Genomic DNA, 20,363 nt, shown 5'->3' with positions numbered 1-20,363 from the left:
GAAGAAAGAGCTTATTAGGAACAACTGCCATTTAAACCACTACTTTCCTCAGCTACACTGCTCTTGTTAGTTGAATGGCCTTAAATTCTAACAGATTGTTTCAAAATTTCATTCTGCTTCTATTTGACTGAATACCTTGTGCCATTATTCTCTTATTCATTACATGAGAGTCTAAAATTTCCCTGTGCCAGACAATACAGTGCAACAGCTGGTGATATTAAGTCACCTTTACGAAAAAAAACCCTTGGCTTCAAAGAGGTATTATTTGATTTCAAAAGTTATGTTGTTATGTCTCTTCTCAGCATAAGTTACAGCTGGGTTTTCAAAAGTATATATATTTCACATATTTGTTCACATAAAATTTGACAAAGGAAGAGTTCACTATAAAAGTATATACTGACTTTTGTGGTTTTAGAAGGGGAAATTACCTAAGGACAGAAAGCATCAGTACGGCATTACAGTGACAAACCCTCTCTGAGGCAACAGGAGTATAAAATGCCAGAATTACGGACTGGTATTCGAATTTTGACCTCTCACCTTAGCACTTGGTACTTACTGGGGATGAGCCTAAGTAACCTTTGCCCCCTCAGCTCATCTACAAGTAAGGGGAAAAAAAACAAAAACCAATATGATAACAAAATCCTTCCTTCTTGTTCAAATATTAACTTTTTAGATGAGCAGATTAAGTCCCAGATACATTAGCATCTGTCTGGTTGTAGTTCACTGAAGCAAAAGCACCATCTGAAAATCGACTTAGAAGCGGATGGATTCTCTAAGAAATGCATCGATCTGTGTTTCATTTAGGTGTTTCTAAATAGCAAGCTTTTCTAGTCTATTAAGTGATTGGAGATTAAATATATGTGTGTGTGTGTGTGTATATATACACACACACACATGCATATATATCTGAAAACATGACAGGTATATGAAGCAAATTTTACCTGGAAACTCTAAATCTTTTTCCATTCCCTACTTTTTTCCACCACAGCCATATCTAATTTGGGATCCAGCTGCTTTCAAAGAATGATAGTTTCCATCAGAAAACAACTCATCTGGCTGTCTTTTCGCAAACAACCCAAGCGAGTGAGCTGCACACCACGGTCCTCTGGCCCTTTGTCCTTTGGATCAGGGCTCTTTGCTTCTCCAGGTCACGTATCCCTTAGAGACGCTGTTATATAATGAAATAAACTTACTGTTTTCTTTAACACTTTGAGAGCATAAGGCTTCTGGGTCCCCTTCTGTTTGCATCTGTACACAATGGATGTAGCACCCCTTGAGGGGGAAAAAAGACAAAAAGAAAATGTTATGCTCTCAGTAAGAAATTAAGGGGAAAGCTTGAAAACAAGTATCTCTTGCAGTTACCCTCATAACTGACAAGTGTTTTACGTTCTACTACAGGACTCAACAAACTCGAGAGGACTTTTTTCTATGTAATTAGGGATACTGTGCTCAGTCTTCCTGTTTGCCCTTTAACTTCTAGTCCATCTCTGTTCAAGTGACCTGCTGCATTCAGTCACAGCTCGTCAGGTAAACACAGATTTTGTAGGACCTCTACCCAATCTCACAGCCTGTGCCCCTTCCTGAAGGCAGGCACCTGGACCACAACGAAGCTCATGACTTCGGGGGGTGGGGGGAGCTTAAGTCCAGCACCAGGCCATAAAGGTCAGGAAAGTCCCCAGTACTTGGCAAGCGTGCTGGGGACCTTTGAGAATTTACACTACACCACTGGAACCCTGCTACTCTCCCCAAACCAGCATTCGCCCCGTAGAGATACTGGATCCTTTGTTTTGGTGAATACGGTTACCACCTACACTGCACTAACAAAAACGATGGTGTGAAATGTCCAGGAGAAAATACTATTGAATGTTAAAGATATACAGAGAAAAAGCAGATTTATCTCTCTCTAAAAAATTGAGGACATACAGAAAATGTTTACCTGTGAAGAGAACGGTAAGAAGAGACTCAATAACTGCCTCTCTCTATGTGACACACGTGTGAAGTCACGAGAAAGAGACCATTAGAAAGCAGGCCGCTGCGGCCCTGACGCACCCTCTCCAGTCACGAGAGCGAGAGGGTGAGACAGAAGCAGCAAGCGCCGCACGGGCTCAAGCACAACCTGCGGGCGAGAGCCTCAGATAAACCTCCAAATAAGACCAGCGGGAGCAAACGTGTCAGACTTTGCAGACTAGGCCAAAGGACAAAGGAAGGCAGTCCTAAGGAATGTGTCTTATGATACTTTCACTCCGGTGATTCTGAAATTCTAAGAACAAAAGAAATTTACAGATCAAACATATTCCTAGCTACCTTTGCACATTAAATTTTTAACAGAGCCTCTAAGAGTCAGGAATTGGTGATGTAAACGTTAACAGGTGAGAACAGTTCCAACACACTTAAAAAATTAGGGGGAAGACACAACACATACACACAGAAAGAGAGCTGCAATGGAATAAATGAAGGTAAATATAAAATTCTACTGTATTTTTAATTGCTCTAAATGATATCTATGTGAAGCAAAAGTACTAACAATTCATTGTGTTTATGGCATATGTAGAAGTAAGAGGTATGACAACATAGCACAAAGAGCAGGGGAAGAAACTGAGAAAGTGCTGCTAAATCCTTATACCACAAGGTAAGTATCATGATTTTTTTATAGTAGACTCTGATTAATTAAAGATGCATATTATACAACCCAGGGCAATGAATAAAATATTAATTAAAATTTTTATAAAACAAAATAAAAATTTTTTAATAAAAAAGTGAATAAGGAAGCTAAAATGGAACCAGAAATGAAGTACTTGGGTGACAAAACAAAAGAAGAGATTAAAACCAAAACAGCTAACAATATGGTGTATTTTAGTCCAATAATATAAATATTACATCAAATATAAACTTTATAAGCATATCAACTAAAAAATAAAGATCATCAGTCACATGCTAAAACAGACTGCACTTAATCTTCAGCCTCCATTTGTAGCCATGATCCAAACAGATAATTCCATATGGTTTTAGGGAAATTTTGTTTATGCTGAAAATCTGCCACTCTAGGGTACCTTCCACATTTGGGGACATGTGTAAACTCCTTCAGTCAGTGATTTGCTTCTAATGAACAATTTATTACTTCAGGTTCAAATAAAAAAGACCATCATATTACATGAAAAAATCAAGACCAAACTCTACATTGTGTACTGTAAACCCATTTGAAATATAAAGTGCAAAAAGGTTACAAATAAAATGATAGAAAAGAGGTTACTATGCAAACACTGAGCAAAAGAAAGCAGGAGTAGCTCCATTAACATCATGTCAACCAGACTTGAGAATAAAGACAAAGATGAACATGCCTTAGCTGTAATATTAAGAGGGCAATTGCCCCAAATGACATTACAAACGTAAGAGTGTATGCACGTAACAACAGTACTTCAAAACACATGAAGCAAAAACTGATAAAACTGAAAGGAGAGATAGACAACTACCTGAATACAGGTGGAGACATCACCACACTCTCTCAGCAGTGAACAGAGAAAGCAGAAAAATTATCACCAAAGATACGGACATGAACAGCATTATCAACGAAGCTAAGCTAAATGACTTTGAGACAACACCATGCAAAACAGCAGAATGTAACTTCTTTTTGAAGTTAAAATACTCAGAACCTCTATTTCCTGACTTAGTATAAAGAAAGTGGTATTGAAGGAAGAATAAACTTGTAGACAAATAGAATGGAGAAAAGAATCCAGAAATAGTTATACGTATACATGACTAATTGGTTTCTGACAAAGGTAAACAGGCAATTTAGTGGAGAAAGGTAAATAGGCAATTCAGTGGAGAAAGTTACAGTCCTTCCAACAATAAATAGTGCTGGAACAACTGCATACATATATGCAAGAAACAAAGGCAAAAACAAAAAGCCTTTATCCAAGTGCCACTCTACCAAAAAATTACTCAAAATGGATCATAAGTACAAGTGTAAAACCTATAATTCTAAAAAAAAAAAAGATTTCTGACCTTTAGTTAGGAAATGATTTCTTACATACACAGCCAAAACTGTGTGCTAAGTCACTTCAGTTATGTACGACTCTTTGCGACCCCACTGTAACCCACCAGGCTCCTCTGCTGATGGGATTCTCCAAGCAGGAATACTGGAGTGGGTTGGCATTCTCTTCTCAAGGAGATCTTCCCGACCCAGGGACTGAACCCATGTCTCATGTCTCCTGCATAGACAGGTAGGTTCCTTACCACTAGCACCACCGGGGGAGCTCACAACCAAAAGCATAGTAATTCAAAGAACAAATAAATTGGACTTCATTTACCTTAAGAAAGGTTGCCTTCTGAAAGCCACTGACAGTGAGAAAATTTTTATAATCATATATCTGATAAAGGACTCGTCTCTAGAATTAGAAACTAAGTCCAATGATAAGAAAATAATTCATTTTTAAGGTGGGCCAGAGACTAGAACATATATGTCACCAAAGAAAATATATGAATGGCAAAAAGCACAAAGAAAGATGCTCAACACCATTAGACATCAGAGAAAGGCAAATTAAAGCCACAATGAGATACAACTTCACTCTTCCTGGAACACCTAAGAAAAGAGAGAGTATCATGGCTGGCAAGGAGGCAGAAAGACTGGACTCCTACACTGGCGAAGAAATGAGAAATGATACAGCCACTCTGGAAAACAGCTTGGCAGTTTCTTATAAAATTAAGAATACCATATGATTTAAAGCTATGTTCATTCACAAACTTGAACATGAATCTTTATAGCAGCTTATTATTAGTCAGGAAACACTGCAAACAACTCCCATATCCCTCAGCTGAGAAATGAGTAGAATACTATCCATAAATAAAAAGAAATGAACTAGAAACAGACAACAACATGGATGATTATCTAATATAATATCCTAAGTGAAAGAAGCCAGGGTCAAAAGCATATAAACTGCATGACTCCACTTAATATAAAGGTAAGTGATTTGCAAACACTGAAGGAAATGAAAAATCTAATTTTAATTTTATATAATTGCAAAATTAATATTCAAAAATGTATGCAAAATAAACTATAGCCAAAGAATGTTCAACCTACCACACTATTGCACTCATTTCACATGCTAGTAAAGTAATGATCAAAATTCTCCAAGCAAGGCTTCTGCAATACGTGAACCGTGAACTTCCAGATGTTCAAGCTGGTTTTAGAAAAGGCAGAGGAACCAGAGATCAAATTGCCAACATCCACTGGATCGTGGAAAAAGCAAGAGAGTTTCAGAAAAACATCTATTTCTGCTTTATTGACTATACCAAAGCCTTTGACTGTGTGGATCACAATAAACTGTGGAAAATTCTGAAAGAGATGGGAATACCAGACCACCTGACCTGCCTCTTGAGAAATCTGTATGCAGGTCAGGAAGCAACAGTTAGAGCTGGACATGGAACAACAGACTGGTTCCAAATAGGAAAAGGAGCACGTCAAGGCTGTATATTGTCACCCTGCTTATTTAACTTCTATGCAGAGTACATCATGAGAAATGCTGGACTGGAAGAAACACAAGCTGGAATCAAGATTGCTGGGAGAAATATCAATAACCTCAGATATGCAGATGACACCACCCTTATGGCAGAAAGTGAACAGGAACTAAAAAGCCTCTTGATAAAAGTGAAAGAGGAGAGTGAAGAAGTTGGCTTAAAGCTCAACATTCAGAAAACGAAGATCATGGCATCTGGTCCCATCACTTCATGAGAAATAGATGGGGAAACAGTGGAAACAACGGCTGACTTTATTTTGGGGGGTTCCAAAATCACTGCAGATGGTGACTGCAGCCATCAAATTAAAAGACGCTTACTCCTTGAAAGAAAAGTTACGACCAAGCTAGATAGCATATTCAAAAGCAGAGACATTACTTTGCCGACTAAGGTCTGTCTAGTCAAGGCTATGGTTTTTCCTGTGGTCATGTATGGATGTGAGAGTTGGACTGTGAAGAAGGCTGAGTGCCGAAGAATTGATGCTTTTGAACTGTGGTGTTGGAGAAGACTCTTGAGAGTCCCTTGGACTGCAAGGAGATCCAACCAGTCCATTCTGAAGGAGATCAGCCCTGGGATTTCTTTGGAAGGAATGATGCTAAAGCTGAAGCTCCAGTACTTTGGCCACCTCATGCGAAGAGTTGACTCATTGGGAAAGACTCTGATGCTGGGAGGGATTGGGGGCAGGAGGAGAAGGGGACGACCGAGGATGAGATGGCTGGATGGCGTCATTGACTCGATGGACGTGAGTCTGAGTGAACTCCGGGAGTTGGTGATGGACAGGGAGGCCTGGCGAGCTGTGGTTCATGGGGTTGCAAAGAGTCGAACACGATTGAGTGACTGAACTGAAAATTAATATTAAAAAATTTATGCAAAATAAACTATACTGAATAGTATCCATTATTTTATCCATTAATTTAATCCATTAAATTAAGTATTCCTTAATTTACTTATCACATTAACCTATCACTAATTCCAACATATAAATTATTATTGTAACAAAACGTTTCAAAGAAATTTTAACAAAATGTATTCTTGTCTAATCAACCTCAAGATACAAGTATGCTCAGTTCAGTTCAGTCGCTCAGTCATGTCCAAATCTTTGCGACCCCATGAATAGCAGCACGCCAGGCCTCCCTGTCCATCACCACCTCCTGGAGTTCACTCAGACTCGTGTCCATCGAGTCCGTGATGCCATCCAGCCATCTCATCCTCGGTCGTCCCCTTCTCTTCCTGCTCCCAATCCCTCCCAGCATCAGAGTCTTTCCCAATGAGTCAACTCTTCGCATGAGGTGGCCAAAGTACTGGAGCTTCAGCTTTAGCATCATTCCTTCCAAAGAAATCCCAGGGCTGATCTCCTTCAGAATGGACTGGTTGGATCTCCTTGCAGTCCAAGGGACTCTCAAGCGTCTTCTCCAACACCACAGTTCAAAAGCATCAATTCTTCAGCGCTCAGCTTTCTTCACAGTCCAACTCTCACATCCATACATGACCACTGGAAAAACCATAGCCTTGACTAGACGGACCTTTGTTGGCAAAGTAATGTCTCTAATTTTGAATATGCTACCTAGCTTGGTCATAACTTTTCTTCCAGGGAGTAAGCGTCTTTTAATTTCATGGCTGCAGTCACCATCTGCAGTGATTTTGGAGCCCAAAAAAATAAAGTCAGCCACTGTTTCCACTGTTTCCCCGTCTATTTCCCATGAAGTGATGGGACCAGATGCCATGATCTTCATTTTATATCAATCACCTCAGATATGCAGATGACACCACCCTTATGGCAGAAAGTGAAGAGGAGCTAAAAAGCCTCTTGATGAAAGTGAAAGAGGAGAGTGAAAAAGTAGGCTTAAAGCTCAACATTCAGAAAACAAGTATGCTAGAAATAACTTAAAATTTTAAAAAAATTTGTATATGAGAATCCAATAAGAATGTCCAACTTATTTTGCTAAGTAAGTTGTTAACGTTAACAGGACTAATTTTTTCCTAGCTGTACTGAGATAAAATTGATATATAACATTATGCAAATTTAAGGTGTAGAACATAATGATTTGGTATAAATATATATCACAAAATTTTTGCCACAATTAGTTACTATACCCATCACCTCACATAGTTGTAATTTTAGAAATAACTTTTTAAAGGATGGAAAGATTAAAAGAATAGAACAACCTAAATAATGTAAATGAAAATAATTCTTCAGTAATTTACTCTGTATTCTTTGCTGAAACAATTTAAATCATTTAATGTCTATAAGTGTAATTTTAGAAAGAAACCACACTTTCAGTATGTTCATATAAAAATAAAAATATGTATCTTAACAGCAAATTTTTAATATATAATGAATATTTTATGAAAGTGTAATATCCAAATTTTAAGATAAATTGTATAAAGAGAGAATTACCATAATATTCTTTGAGATACAAAGGAAGCAAAAATATTACAACAGAGGATTTTATATTCATGGAGTTACTCAACTGGAAAAAAACTTCCACTACTCGTTTCTATTCATGTATAACACATTCTTTAACAAGAAAGCCAAAGACTATAGAAATTATTTCAATTAGAACTTCTTTATGCAAAGATTTTGGTGAAAAAAAGTCAATCCTTTTTTGGAGTTTGGGCCTGACTTCTATTTTCAAATTAGTTTTCTTTCAAAATAACAGGAACAAAACCACATTTTAGGCCCAGCCTTGTCTGATATGGCAGATAATATTTTAAAAAGTTAAAAATGTTGATTACTATGTTTCACTGCAGAGAAAGTAGTCAAACCTGTCAGGCATTTGCAGAACCATTTACAGTCTGCATATGTGCTGACATGACACCGGGTACACGCTACTGCATGCATGTACAATGTAGAGCGTGCACACAGTGCACATAGCAGGGCTTTCCAGGGGGCTCCGTGGGTGAAGAATCCGCCTGCAATGCTCGAGACGCAGGTTTGATCGCTGGGTTGGGAAGATCCCCTGGAGAAGGGCATGGCAACCCACTCCAGTTTTCTTTCCTGGAGAATCCCATGGACAGAGGAGCCTGAAGGGCTACAGCCCATAGGGTGGCAAAGACTTCAGACATGACTGAAGTGACTGAGAACGCATGCACGCAATGTATACAGTGTATAGAATACTGGAGTGGGTAGCCTTTCCCTTCTCCAGGGGATGTTACCGACCCAGGTATTGAACCGGGGTCTCCCAAATTGCAGTTGAGCCAACAATCTGCCTGCAATGCAGGAGACCTGGGTTCGATCCCTGAGTTGGGAAGATCCCCTGGAGAAGAGAAAGGTTACCTACTCCAGTGTTCTGGCCTGGAGAATTCCATGGACTGTATAGACCATGGGGTCGTAAAGAGAATCGGACACAACTGTTGTGTGTGTATATATATATATATATATACACACACATATATATGTGCATATATAAATAATGTATAAATACGTATAAATTTATACATTTATACAAGTGTATAGATGTATTTTATATATATATAATGCATGCACATACACCATTGCCCTTAAAGCTGTTGAAGCACTTGATGTTGGTACCTGGCACTATGTGCCAAAACTTATGGATATAGAAGAAAAAACACCAGATATAATATTTATTTTCCTAAAGACATTTTAAGCAGAGTCCCTTTTCTATCTTTTCTTCTTTTAAAGAAAGAAGATTGGCTAAAGATTGGTATTATTTTCCCTTCAAAAGAAATCTAAGTGCACTGACCTAACTGTCCACCTACGAGCAGAGACAGATATCCAAATGCTCTCAGAAGGCCAGGCAGAGGTCAAACCTACTTCAGATCAGAAGCAGGAAATCTAATGTCTGGATTCACATCAGTGTTTTAGGGAACTGTGATGACTGTGCAATGTTAAGACAATTTATAATCACTGGCATTCTCCCATTAAGGGAGGTTATAAATTAGAGACTGGCTTTCTGGGGAAGGACCTAGTGGACATTTGTGACTGGGCTGAGTGATAGAGCTTGGCTTCCCTTAGCACCAAACCTTAAATCTGCTGGAAATGCAAGACAACTTCAGGTATGGAATCTCTTAAAATATAGAAGTCCGGAAGGGCTGTTTGCTACTTCATTGTTTGGGCCCAGCTGTGTCTCTGTAATGACATACTTCAGTTCAGTTCAGTTCAGTCACTCAGTCATGTCCAATTCTTTGTGACCCAATGAACCATAGCACACCAGGCCTCCCTATCCATCACCAACTCCCAGAGTCCACCCAAACCCATGTCCATCGAGTCGGTGATGCCATCCAACCATCTCATCCTATGTCGTCCCCTTCTCCTCCTGCCTTCAATCCCTCCCAGCATCAGGGTCTTTTCCAATGAGTCAGCTCTCCGCATCAGGTGGCCAAAGTATTGGAGTTTCAGCTTCAACATCAGTCCTTCCAATGAATACCCAGGACTGATCTCCTTTAGGATGGACTGGTTGGATCTCCTTGCCCTCCAAGGGACTCTCAAGAGTCTGCTCCAACACCACAGTTCAAAAGCATCAGTTCTTCGGCACTCGGCTTTCTTTATAGTCCAGCTCTCTCACATCCATACAGAGAAGGCAATGGCACCCACTCCAGCCCTCTTGCCTGGAAAATCCCATGGACGGAGGAGCCTGGTAGGCTCAGTCCATGGGGTCGCTGGGAGTCAGACATGACTGAGTGACTTCACTTTCACTGTTCACTTTCATGCACTGGAGGAGGAAATGGCAACCCACTCCAGTGTTCTTGCCTGGAGAATCCCAGGGACGGGGGAGCCTGGTGGGCTGCCATCTATGGGGTCGCACAGAGTTGGCCACAACTGGAGCGACATAGCAGCAGCAGCGGCACATCCATATGTGACCACTGGGAAAACCATAGCCTTGACTAGACAGACCTTTGTTGGCAAAGTAATGTGTCTGCTTTTTAATATGCTGTCTAGGTTGGTCATAACTTTCCTTCCAAGGAGTAAGTGTCTTTTAATTTCATGGCTGCAATCACCATCTACAGTGATTTTGGAGCCCAGAAAAATAAAGTCTGACACTGTTTCCACTGTTTCCCCATCTATTTCCCATGAAGTGATGGGACCGGATGCCATGATCTTCGTTTTCTGAATGTTGAGCTTTAAGCCACCTTTTTCACTCTTCTCTTTCACTTTCATCAAGAGGTTCTTTAGTTCTTCTTCACTTTATGCCACAAGGGTGGTGTCATCTGCATATCTGATTATTGATATTTCTCCCAACAATCTTGATTCCAGCTTGTGCTTCCTCCTTCCCAGTGTTTCTCATGATGTACTCTGCATAGAAGTTAAATAAGCATGGTGACAATATACAGCCTTGACGTACTCCTTTTCCTATTTGGAAGCAGTCTGTTGTTCCATGTCCAGTTCTAACTGTTGCTTCCTGACCTGCATACAGGTTTCTCAACAGGCTGGTCAAGTGGTCTGGTATTCCCATCTTCACAGCCATGTTAAACTGTCTTTGCTAAGGATATTAGGCCTCATAAGTTATTCAAAACTTTCACCTATTTTTTCAGTGAAAGGAGTCTTAAAATGGAACCAAAGAGTCTTGTTACCTTTTTCTGATGTTGAAAGTGTTTGGTTAAAGAATATAGTTGTGTCAAAATATTAATCATTTCTAAACACTTCAATGCATTTCTTATTCTTCTGTTTGTTTTTGAATTTGACTTTTAAATTGTTTATTTCCAAAGTGTGTATGTGCTTGCAAAATAGGTCCTCCGAATGTTCATTATGAAATGGTTTAAGAGGGAAGATGTGATCTGTAAGAACTATCAATCAGATGCTAAAAACATCTGTGCAACTCTCTAGAGTGTCATATTTCTTCCACATGATTGAATTGCTGTCATTTAACAAGCCTATTCTTTTCATTGATTTTTTATTAGATTAATTATTCAAGAAGACTGGTTAGAATCTCAAAATTTGATACTTCTTTGGGGTGAAAGTAGAGTCACATTCAGGAACAGGAGCCTGGAAAATCAAAGTCTCTGACAGTTCAATGGCAGCGTCCGTCTTGATTCTAGTAACAGGTTTTCACTGTTTCCTTCTCTACCTCTGTCAGCTACAACTCCTCAATATTCTTCACTAATTAAATGTTTCAAGATGCTCTTTGGTCACCAAAGATTAAAAAAAAAAATCTAAACCTTAAACCAGCAAAGGACAGAAGAAAACAAATGCTGAAATGATTTAATTACTGTTTTGGCATTTTTCGACCTACAACTTGAAGAATGGCTAATCTTTAGAATTTAGAAAGCTGTTATTAGACCTGGAGCTTTTCCAAGTCAATGAAATTTTACAGTCTTAAATCTCAAAAATATCATACTAAGGAATGATATTGAACATCAGGCCTTAAAAAAGCGCTCAAGGCCCAAAGCTTGAGTAAGTCTGGTTTCGGGGCCTGTGCTCAGCTGCCCCCCTTCTCTGTCTCCAGCTCACTCCCCCAGGGGGCAGGGCAAGCCCCCATCCCAGCGCCGGAGGCACAGCAAGTCCTGCTCTTCAGGGGCTGACACTGACCTTGCAGCTGTCTTCCTGACAGATTCTCGTTTCTCATTTCACCTGGAGGTTCAGCTTAGTCTATAGCCAGTGCATTTTATATCTATTTCCTGATTTATGCTCGCTTCCTCAACACCTACACGCATTGCCAAGTGCTTAACTTTTCAACCCTGAACACCAGCTCAGACCGCTGTTATATTCTCTACGTAGTGTGCCTCCAGTTTTCTCCCAACCATGCTCGTCTTGTAAGTTTCTCTCAACAGTTGCCTGATGGAACCTATTTGTGACTTGGTTCTTAGTGCCTGAATCTGTAACGACTGGCTGAAACATGACCCCTTTTGTTTCAAAAATTTAACAAAACTCCTGTCCTAAGATAAACTAAGAGCTTAAGAAGCTTTGAATTCAAATGCTGAATTTTGGCCATCACAAGGTACATAAAAAACAGTTCCAAATTATCAGGTTGCCTTAAGTATTCATTCTCAATCACAAAGTGACAGAACAGTAAAAATTGTATATATAAAAGGTTTTAATATTCCTGTTAGTCATTTCCTTTGTTTGCTTCAAAATATTTAATGCCTCTGCAATTGGCCTTTCGTATCAATTATTCAAACTTTTTATGAAGACTTTATTTTTCTTTTCTCTTTGTGTGCGTGCAACACACAAAGAATTGAATTTCCAGGCAACCAGTCAACGCCACAATACATCACGAGGACAACTACGGCTCTTCTTTTTCCGCATCTATCATTCACTGCCAGTCCCATTTCCTTCTATTCTGTATCTTCTGCTGCCGCTGCTGCTGCTGCTAGTCACTTCTATTGTGTCCAACTCTGTGTGACCCCATAGATGGCAGCCCACCAGGCTCCCCTCTCCCTGGGATTCTCCAGGCAAGAACACTGGAGTGGGTTGCCATTTCCTTCTTCAATGCATGAAAGTGAAAAGTGAAAGTGAAGTCAGTCACTCAGCTGTGTCCAACTCTTCGTGGCCCCGTGGACTGCAGCCTACCAGGCTCCTCCCGTCGCCTGGAACAACATGGGATGTTCCAGGCAAGAATACTGGAGTAGGGTGCCATCGCCTTCTCCGGTATCTTCTATTATAATATATTTAATACACATCCATCTAATCCAACCTCCACACCTTCACTTAAGCCTGCTAACATCAAATGCAACATCTATCATTGCTTTTGTATACTATTTATAGTAATTTTTCTGGCTTTACTGAGCTGTAACTGACATTAGATTGTATAAGGTTAAGATCATACATGTTGATCTGATACAAGTATTCACATATTGTGAAATGGTTATCACAGTTGTGTTAGTTAACACTTTCATCATACCTCATGTAATTACTTCTGTGATGAGAACATTAAAGATCCACTCTCTTAGCAACTTCCAAGTATATAATCCAGTTTCTGTGAACTATAATCGCTATACTGTGCATTAGATCCCCAGGACTTACTTATGGAAGTTTGTACCCTTTGGCCAACATCTCCCTATTAACCAAACCTCTGAGCCTCTGACAACCGCCATTCTGCTCTACTTCTGTGAGTCTGACTTTTTCATATTTCACATTGTAAGTTGTATCACTCTCCTTATTCACTTTCATCATGAAGCTCTTTAGTTCTTCTTCACTTTCTGCCATAAGGGTGGTATCATCTGCATATCTGAAGTTATTGATATTTCTCCCGGCAATCTTGATTCCAGCTTGTGCTTCATCCAACCCAGCATTTCTCATGATGTACTCTGCATGTAAGTTAAATAAGCAGGGTGACAATATACAGCCTTGATGTACTTTCCCTATTTGGAACCAGTCTGTTGTTCCATGTCCAGTTCTAACTGTTGCTTCCTGACCTGAATACAGATTTCTCAAGAGGCAGGTAACGTGGTCTAGAAGAACTAAAGAGCCTCTTGATGAAAGTGAAAGAAGAGAGTGAAAAAGGTAGCTTAAAACTCAACATTCAGAAAACGAAGATCATGGCATCCGGTCCCATCACTTCACGGGAAATAGATGGGGAAACAGTGGAAACAGTGGCTGACTTTATTTTTCTGGGCTCCAAAATCACTGCAGATGGTGATTGCAGCCATGAAATTAAAAGACGCTTACTCCTTGGAAGGAAAGCTATGACCAACCTAGACAGCATATTAAAAAGCAGACACATTACTTTGCCAACAAAGGTCTGTCTAGTCAAGGCTATGGTTTTTCCAGTAGTCATGTATGGATGTGAGAGTTGGACTATAAAGAAAGCTGAGCGCCAAAGAATTGATGCTTTTGAACTGTGGAGTTGGAGAAAACTCTGAGAGTCCCTTGGACTGCAAGGAGATCCAACCAGTCTATCCTAAAGGAGATCAGTCCTGGGTGTTCATTGGAAGGACTGATGTTGAAGCTGAAACTCCAATACTTTGGCCACCTGATGCGGAGAGCTGACTCATTTGAAAAGACCCTGATGCTGGGAAAGATTGAGGGCAGGAGGAGAAGGGGACGACAGAGGACGAGATGGTTGGATGGCCTCACTGACACAATGGACATGGGTTTGGGTAGACTCTGGGAGTTGGTGATGGTCAGGGAGGCCTGGCGTGCTGCATTCCATGCGGTCGCAAAGAGTCGGACACAACTGAGCGACTGAACTGAACTGAAATTGTATCACACAGTTATTTGTCTTCCTCTGTCTGACATTTCACTTAACGTAATGCCCTCAAGGTCCATTCATGTTGTCACAAATGGCAAGATGTCCTTTCTCACTGTTGAATTACACACACACACCACACACCTGCTGATGGTCACTTTAGTGTTTCCATACCTTGGCTATTATGAATAAAAGTGCAATGAACCTAGGAGTACAGATCTCTCTTTGAGATTCTGGTTTAGTTTCCTTTGGATATATATACCCAGAAGTGGTATGGCTGGATTATATAGTTCTATTTTTAATTTCTTGAGGATCCTCCATATTGTTTTCTATCAGCATAAAATTTCCCTTTTCTCCATATTTTCACCAACAATTATCTCGGTCTTCATGGTTAACAGCCATTCTAACAGGTGTGAGATGATATTTCATTGTGGCTCTGACTGCATTTGCCCACATAATTAGCAGTGCTGAGCATCATTTCATGCAGCTATTGGCCATCTGTATGTCTCCTTTGCAAAATGTCTATTAAGTTCCTCTGCCGATTTTTTAAATCACGTTATTTTTTTTTTTGCCTTTTAATTGCAGTATTTAGTTCATTTACATTTAATATTGTTAGTGATATGGTTGGGTTTAAGTCATTCATACTGCTATTTGTTTTTTGTTTCATTTATTCTTTGTTCCTTTTTCTACACTTTATTGCTATTCTTTGGACCGAGGAGTTTAGTATTTTCAGTATCTTATTTCATCACCTCTCTTGGCCTTTAAGATATATACCTCACTGCTTTATTTTGTTAATGATTGTTCTCAGGGTTATAGTATGTATCTTTAACTTATACTCTGCTCATACCTCTAAAACACAAGAACCTCAACACACCAGTTCCATGAACCATCCTCCCTTCCTTCCCTAACTTTGACTATTCATTTTGTATATTTACTTATGTAATCATTCTGATTCAAATGAGTAGTTTTTAAAACGATATTAAGGAAAGAGTAAAAAATTACTTTGTATTCCCTGTACTCTCCTATCTCCATTCTGAATCTCCGTCTGGCGTTATTTCCCTTCGGCCCAAAGAACGTGCTTTAGCACTGCTTGTAGTCCACGTGCACTGACAGTGGATATGCCCAGTGTTCATCTGTTTTTAAATGTCTTTATTTTACTCTCATTTTTGAGATATATTAACACTTGATACAGAATTCTGGAGTAACAGCTTATCTTTCTTCAGAACTTAAGAGGTGTTGTTCCACTATCTTCTGACCTCTGCTTTTCTCTGATGAGGTTATTAGCCATAATTTGCATCACTGTTCCCTATATATATATATCATATTATCTTTGGTTGCTTCTAAATTGTTCCCCTTTTAACTTTGGTTTCTGGCTTTAGACTGTATGTCTACGTTTGAATCTTCTGTTCATTTATTATGCTTGCTGCTCAATGAGTTTCTCCAATCTACAAAGTTCTTCACCACATTTGAAAATTTTTTGTCTATTACTTTTTAAACATTTTTCTCCTTCTCAGTTCTTTGTCTCCTCTTCCTCTGGGACATATATTATGTATATAATAGTCTTCTGTATATTTTCCCACAAGTTACTGGGATTCTGTTCCTTTTTTACCAATTGTTTTTTTCTCTATCCTTCAAATTATATTTCTATTGATTGTCTTCAAGTTCACTGACTCTTTCTTCTGCAGCCTTCAATCCACTCATAAATCTATGAATTTTTAATATCATGTGATGTGCTTTTCAATTCTGAAATTTCTGTTAGACTCTTTTTATAGTCTGCATTTCTGTTCTGAGATACTCTGTATGTTTACACATTATGTCCATATTTTGTTCCATGTTCCTGACTGTATGCATCATCACTGTTTTATACTCCTTCTCTGCTTATCCCAACATCTGGGTCATCTCCAGGTCTATCTTTGTTTTTTGTTTATTTTTTAAATGCTCTTCCCCCTTGATCTGGGTCCGATTTCCTACTTAACATCTACTATTTTTTGCTTGTGTAATAGATATTGAAAAATGATACACATTAGGTAGTATAGATTATAGTATATCTTCTTTGAAAGAGAGTTGGCTTCTTTTTAGTGGCAGGTTACACTGCTGACATATCTTTCAGATCCTGTCAAGTTTGGCTTTATTTGTTATTGTTACAGAAGAGATCTATTTGTGTTTTTCTCTTGGTCCATAGTCATTGTCCTTGTTGGAGAAGACTCTTGAGAGTCCCTTGGACTGCAAGGAGATCCAACCAGTCCATTCTGAAGGAGATCAGCCCTGGGATTTCTTTGGAAGGAATGATGCTAAAGCTGAAACTCCAGTACTTTGGCCACCTCATGAGAAGAGTTGACTCATTGGAAAAGACTTTGATGCTGGGAGGGATTGGGGGCAGGAGGAGAAGGGGACGACAGAGGATGAGATGGCTGGATGGCATCACTGACTCGATGGACGTGAGTCTGAGTGAACTCCGGGAGTTGGTGATGGACACAGAGGCCTGAAGTGCTGCGATTCATGGGGTCGCAGAGTCAGACATGACTGAGTGACTGAACTGAACTGAACTGAAGGGTATGATCTTTACTCACAAAGGTAAAGGTTTTCAAAAGTTTTCCAAATTTTTTGAAATCTCAACCAAATATCTGATATGCTCAGTGAAGTCTCTTCACCCTGAATTGACCAGAGATCCCATGTCTTCTAGGAAAACATGCTTATCTTCCTTTTCATATCTCTGTTAGCTCTCAATCCATCCACAGAGCACATTGTTCCTGTTTACCCACATAAAGACTCACCACACTGTCCCCAGTTAGGCAGCCAAGATGAATACGGCCCTCATCTTGTGATTTCCTTCTCTCGGGGATCAAATCCCTGTGTTGCCCATTATTTAATGCCTGAAAAAAACTGTCTCATGCATTATGTGCAGATAGTTTGTGGAGGTGTAAGTGTAGTATCTGGTATTTCATCATTTCCAGAGCAGAATTCTTCCTTCAGTCTTAATTTTTATCACCTTATTAAGTTAATATATTATTATTGCAAAGGAGAGAAGTGATATATTTATTCTTTATGCATTTAATAATACTACATTACAAATGTTAACAAAGTTTTGATTGAAAGAGATTAGCAAATGATAAATCTATAAGGGCAGAATTAAGAATTTTCCCTTAGGCATTTCCAGCAGCTTTCTAAATATCAACAGCTTCTGCTATTGCTTCTGGAGAAAATAAAATTTTGAGACATGAGATATAATTTTATTATGTCAAAACACCATGCCCAAGAATTTCTGCTGTTGAATAGAGGATCAAACAGGAATATTTTATGACAAAATAACTAACCCATTTTAGATCAGAGGCCTTGAGACTATCACAATTGCTGTTTCTAAAAGATTTATGTGACTGAGAGCTGTAGCAGATGGCTGATACAAACAAGGAAGAGATTTCATCTCTCAGCTGAGACTGAGTCTTGTCTCTGGCATTTAGCTAAGTCTAGCATTTAATATTATGAAAGTGTAAGGATTCGAAATTAGTAATGATCACCTGTTTAACAAGAGGCTTAGCAGAGGCAAGGATGGTAGCTTATTTAGCACACAGATATGTTTGTTTGGCTTGCACAAGGTTTTTTTAAAAATGTTGAATATCTTGCCAACATTCAAATATTGAGAGATTTCATAAAAATAAAATCAGATCTCTAGTTTCTCTTGAATCTGGCAACACTAATTTTTAATTTGGGTCCAAGAGTAGTTTACAGCTAGAAAAGAAACTGTCATTTAGAGATGGCCTGTGGTCCCCTTACCTTTATGCATTTACACCATCTCCCAGCTCCTATGCATATACATTTGCTTCCTCCAATCTAATGAACATTCAGGAAATAGGAACGGTTGGCAATCAAAGCAGATAAATGTCTAAAGGTTACTTTCCAGAGATGCAGGTAGGATTATCAAATCCTAGAACTTATTCCACCTCTCTGCTTTAACCTTCACTTTAGTGGTTAGAAGTTCCTGATTATTTTCTGCTTCACTGTATCAAAGACATCATTGATTTAAGAGGCATCATTAAGCTTTGATCTCTAAAATATGAAAAGCTCCTACATTTAACTCTGCTATCCCAAGGACTGAAAGCTGCATCTTGATTGCAGAGATGTGCAAATGTGCAAGATTATGCATTTAGTATCAATTAAAATGGTAACATCATAAATGGATATGATCAATAACACACTTTCTAACTTACAGATCAACTGCAGTTTCTTCAGTTCCCATTCCCAAGGCCATAACCTCTTTTAAATATGTGCCAAGCATCTAGTCTCACTCCTATTCATGTGTTCTTCCATTCAGTTAGCAGGACGATCTTTCCAGAACAGGAATGAGGCCATGTATGTCCTCTATGCTCACATCCCCAGAACAGTGAGGATCCAGTCTGCTGAGCACACCATGTGAGACCACACTCTGTCTTGCCTTTCTCTCCTCCGCTCTCAGCGTCTCTTGCTCTTCCTTTTGTTTCTAGCAATACCAAACTCACGGAGTCTTTGAAAATGCTTTCTTTTTTGTTAGAATCACCTCTTTTGAATTTTCTGGTTACTCAGATTTTTGTCATTCTTTAATCTGACACAATCACAACCTCTTATGGGACACATTCTCTGGCATATATGCCACACCCTTTTCATTCTGTTCTGGAATCATTTGAAATCATCTTGGTCCACTTCTGCACCTACCTACTATCTGCCTTGTGATTTACTCACATGCATTCACGCCTGTCTAGATCAAAGCTTGCAAATGGACAGTTCATAAGTGGATCCTACCCTGCACAGGCACATTCTGCCTATAAAATGTTTAGACAATTTTTACGATTAGATACCTACATGAAAAATAGGGACATCTCACGTTTTAAGAAAATTCAGTCCCTAGGGACATTTCCAGAGTAGCATTTCTGGATAATCACGACCAGATGGCATTAACAGACAGCCCCATCAAGATCAGACACACTTTCTACAGCGCGTCATGAAGTCCATCATCCCTCTGGTTTTTTAAATGTCATTTTGCTTGTTTACAATACAGCTCTGGCCTCTATAAACAACCGAGTTTACAACTTTGGGTATGAACTGTGACCTTGAATTAAGAGAGTATCTTACCGATCTTGGGCTTCCCTAGTGGCTCAGATGGTAAAGACTCTGCCTGCAGTGCAGCAGACCTGGGTTGATCCCTGGGTTGGGAAGGTCCCCCAGAGAAGGGAATGGCAACCATTCTAGTATTCTTGCCAGGGGAATCCCACGGACAGAGGAGCCTGGTGGGCTACAGTCCATGGGGTCGCAAAGAGTCAGGCACAACCGAGAGACTCACACTCTCACTTACTCATCTGTCTCCCTTGGTGCCTAGCACAGAGCCTGGCATATATAGCTGGAGTTCAAGAAGCATTTTATACATTGAGTTGAATAATCTAATACGATAATTACAAAAGTCTAGCAAGAGGTGAGGCAGTATTAAGATTCACAGCTGATAAAGAAACTGCAGTTTGGAAAGTCAACTCTTGCTCCTACAAAGACATAGGTTCTCTGGCTTTCTACCTGCTGAGGTCACAAAACCTCAATATTTTTTTCAACTGACAAATTAATCTCCATGTCTTCTATATCCCCACCATTACAAAACTTATGACTCATCATGTGTATGACCTCCCCCCACCATGTGACTTGAGGATGAAGGCCTGTGACCAGCCACCACCTTCCAGGAAGTGGTCCTGCAATATTGATTGGAGAACTTAAAGGGACTGAATGAATAAGTCTCTATTCTCTATT

At 39.4% G+C, this 20,363-nt stretch overlaps 1 protein-coding gene across 1 annotated transcript in view; it reads right to left on the bottom strand.

Moving 5' to 3' along the window:
• The window catches only part of CAMK4 (calcium/calmodulin dependent protein kinase IV), a 272,208-nt gene that overhangs the window by 148,879 nt on the left and 102,966 nt on the right, over nucleotides 1-20,363 (bottom strand). The window contains exon 2 of the mRNA XM_052644106.1: nucleotides 1,194-1,272. Coding sequence (XP_052500066.1) covers nucleotides 1,194-1,272 — 79 coding nt within the window. The remainder of the gene's footprint in view (nucleotides 1-1,193; nucleotides 1,273-20,363) is intronic.

Source organism: Budorcas taxicolor, chromosome 7 (assembly GCF_023091745.1).
Source record: "Budorcas taxicolor isolate Tak-1 chromosome 7, Takin1.1, whole genome shotgun sequence".
Lineage (NCBI taxonomy): Eukaryota > Metazoa > Chordata > Mammalia > Artiodactyla > Bovidae > Budorcas > Budorcas taxicolor.
This window is presented reverse-complemented; position numbering and strand designations above follow the sequence as displayed.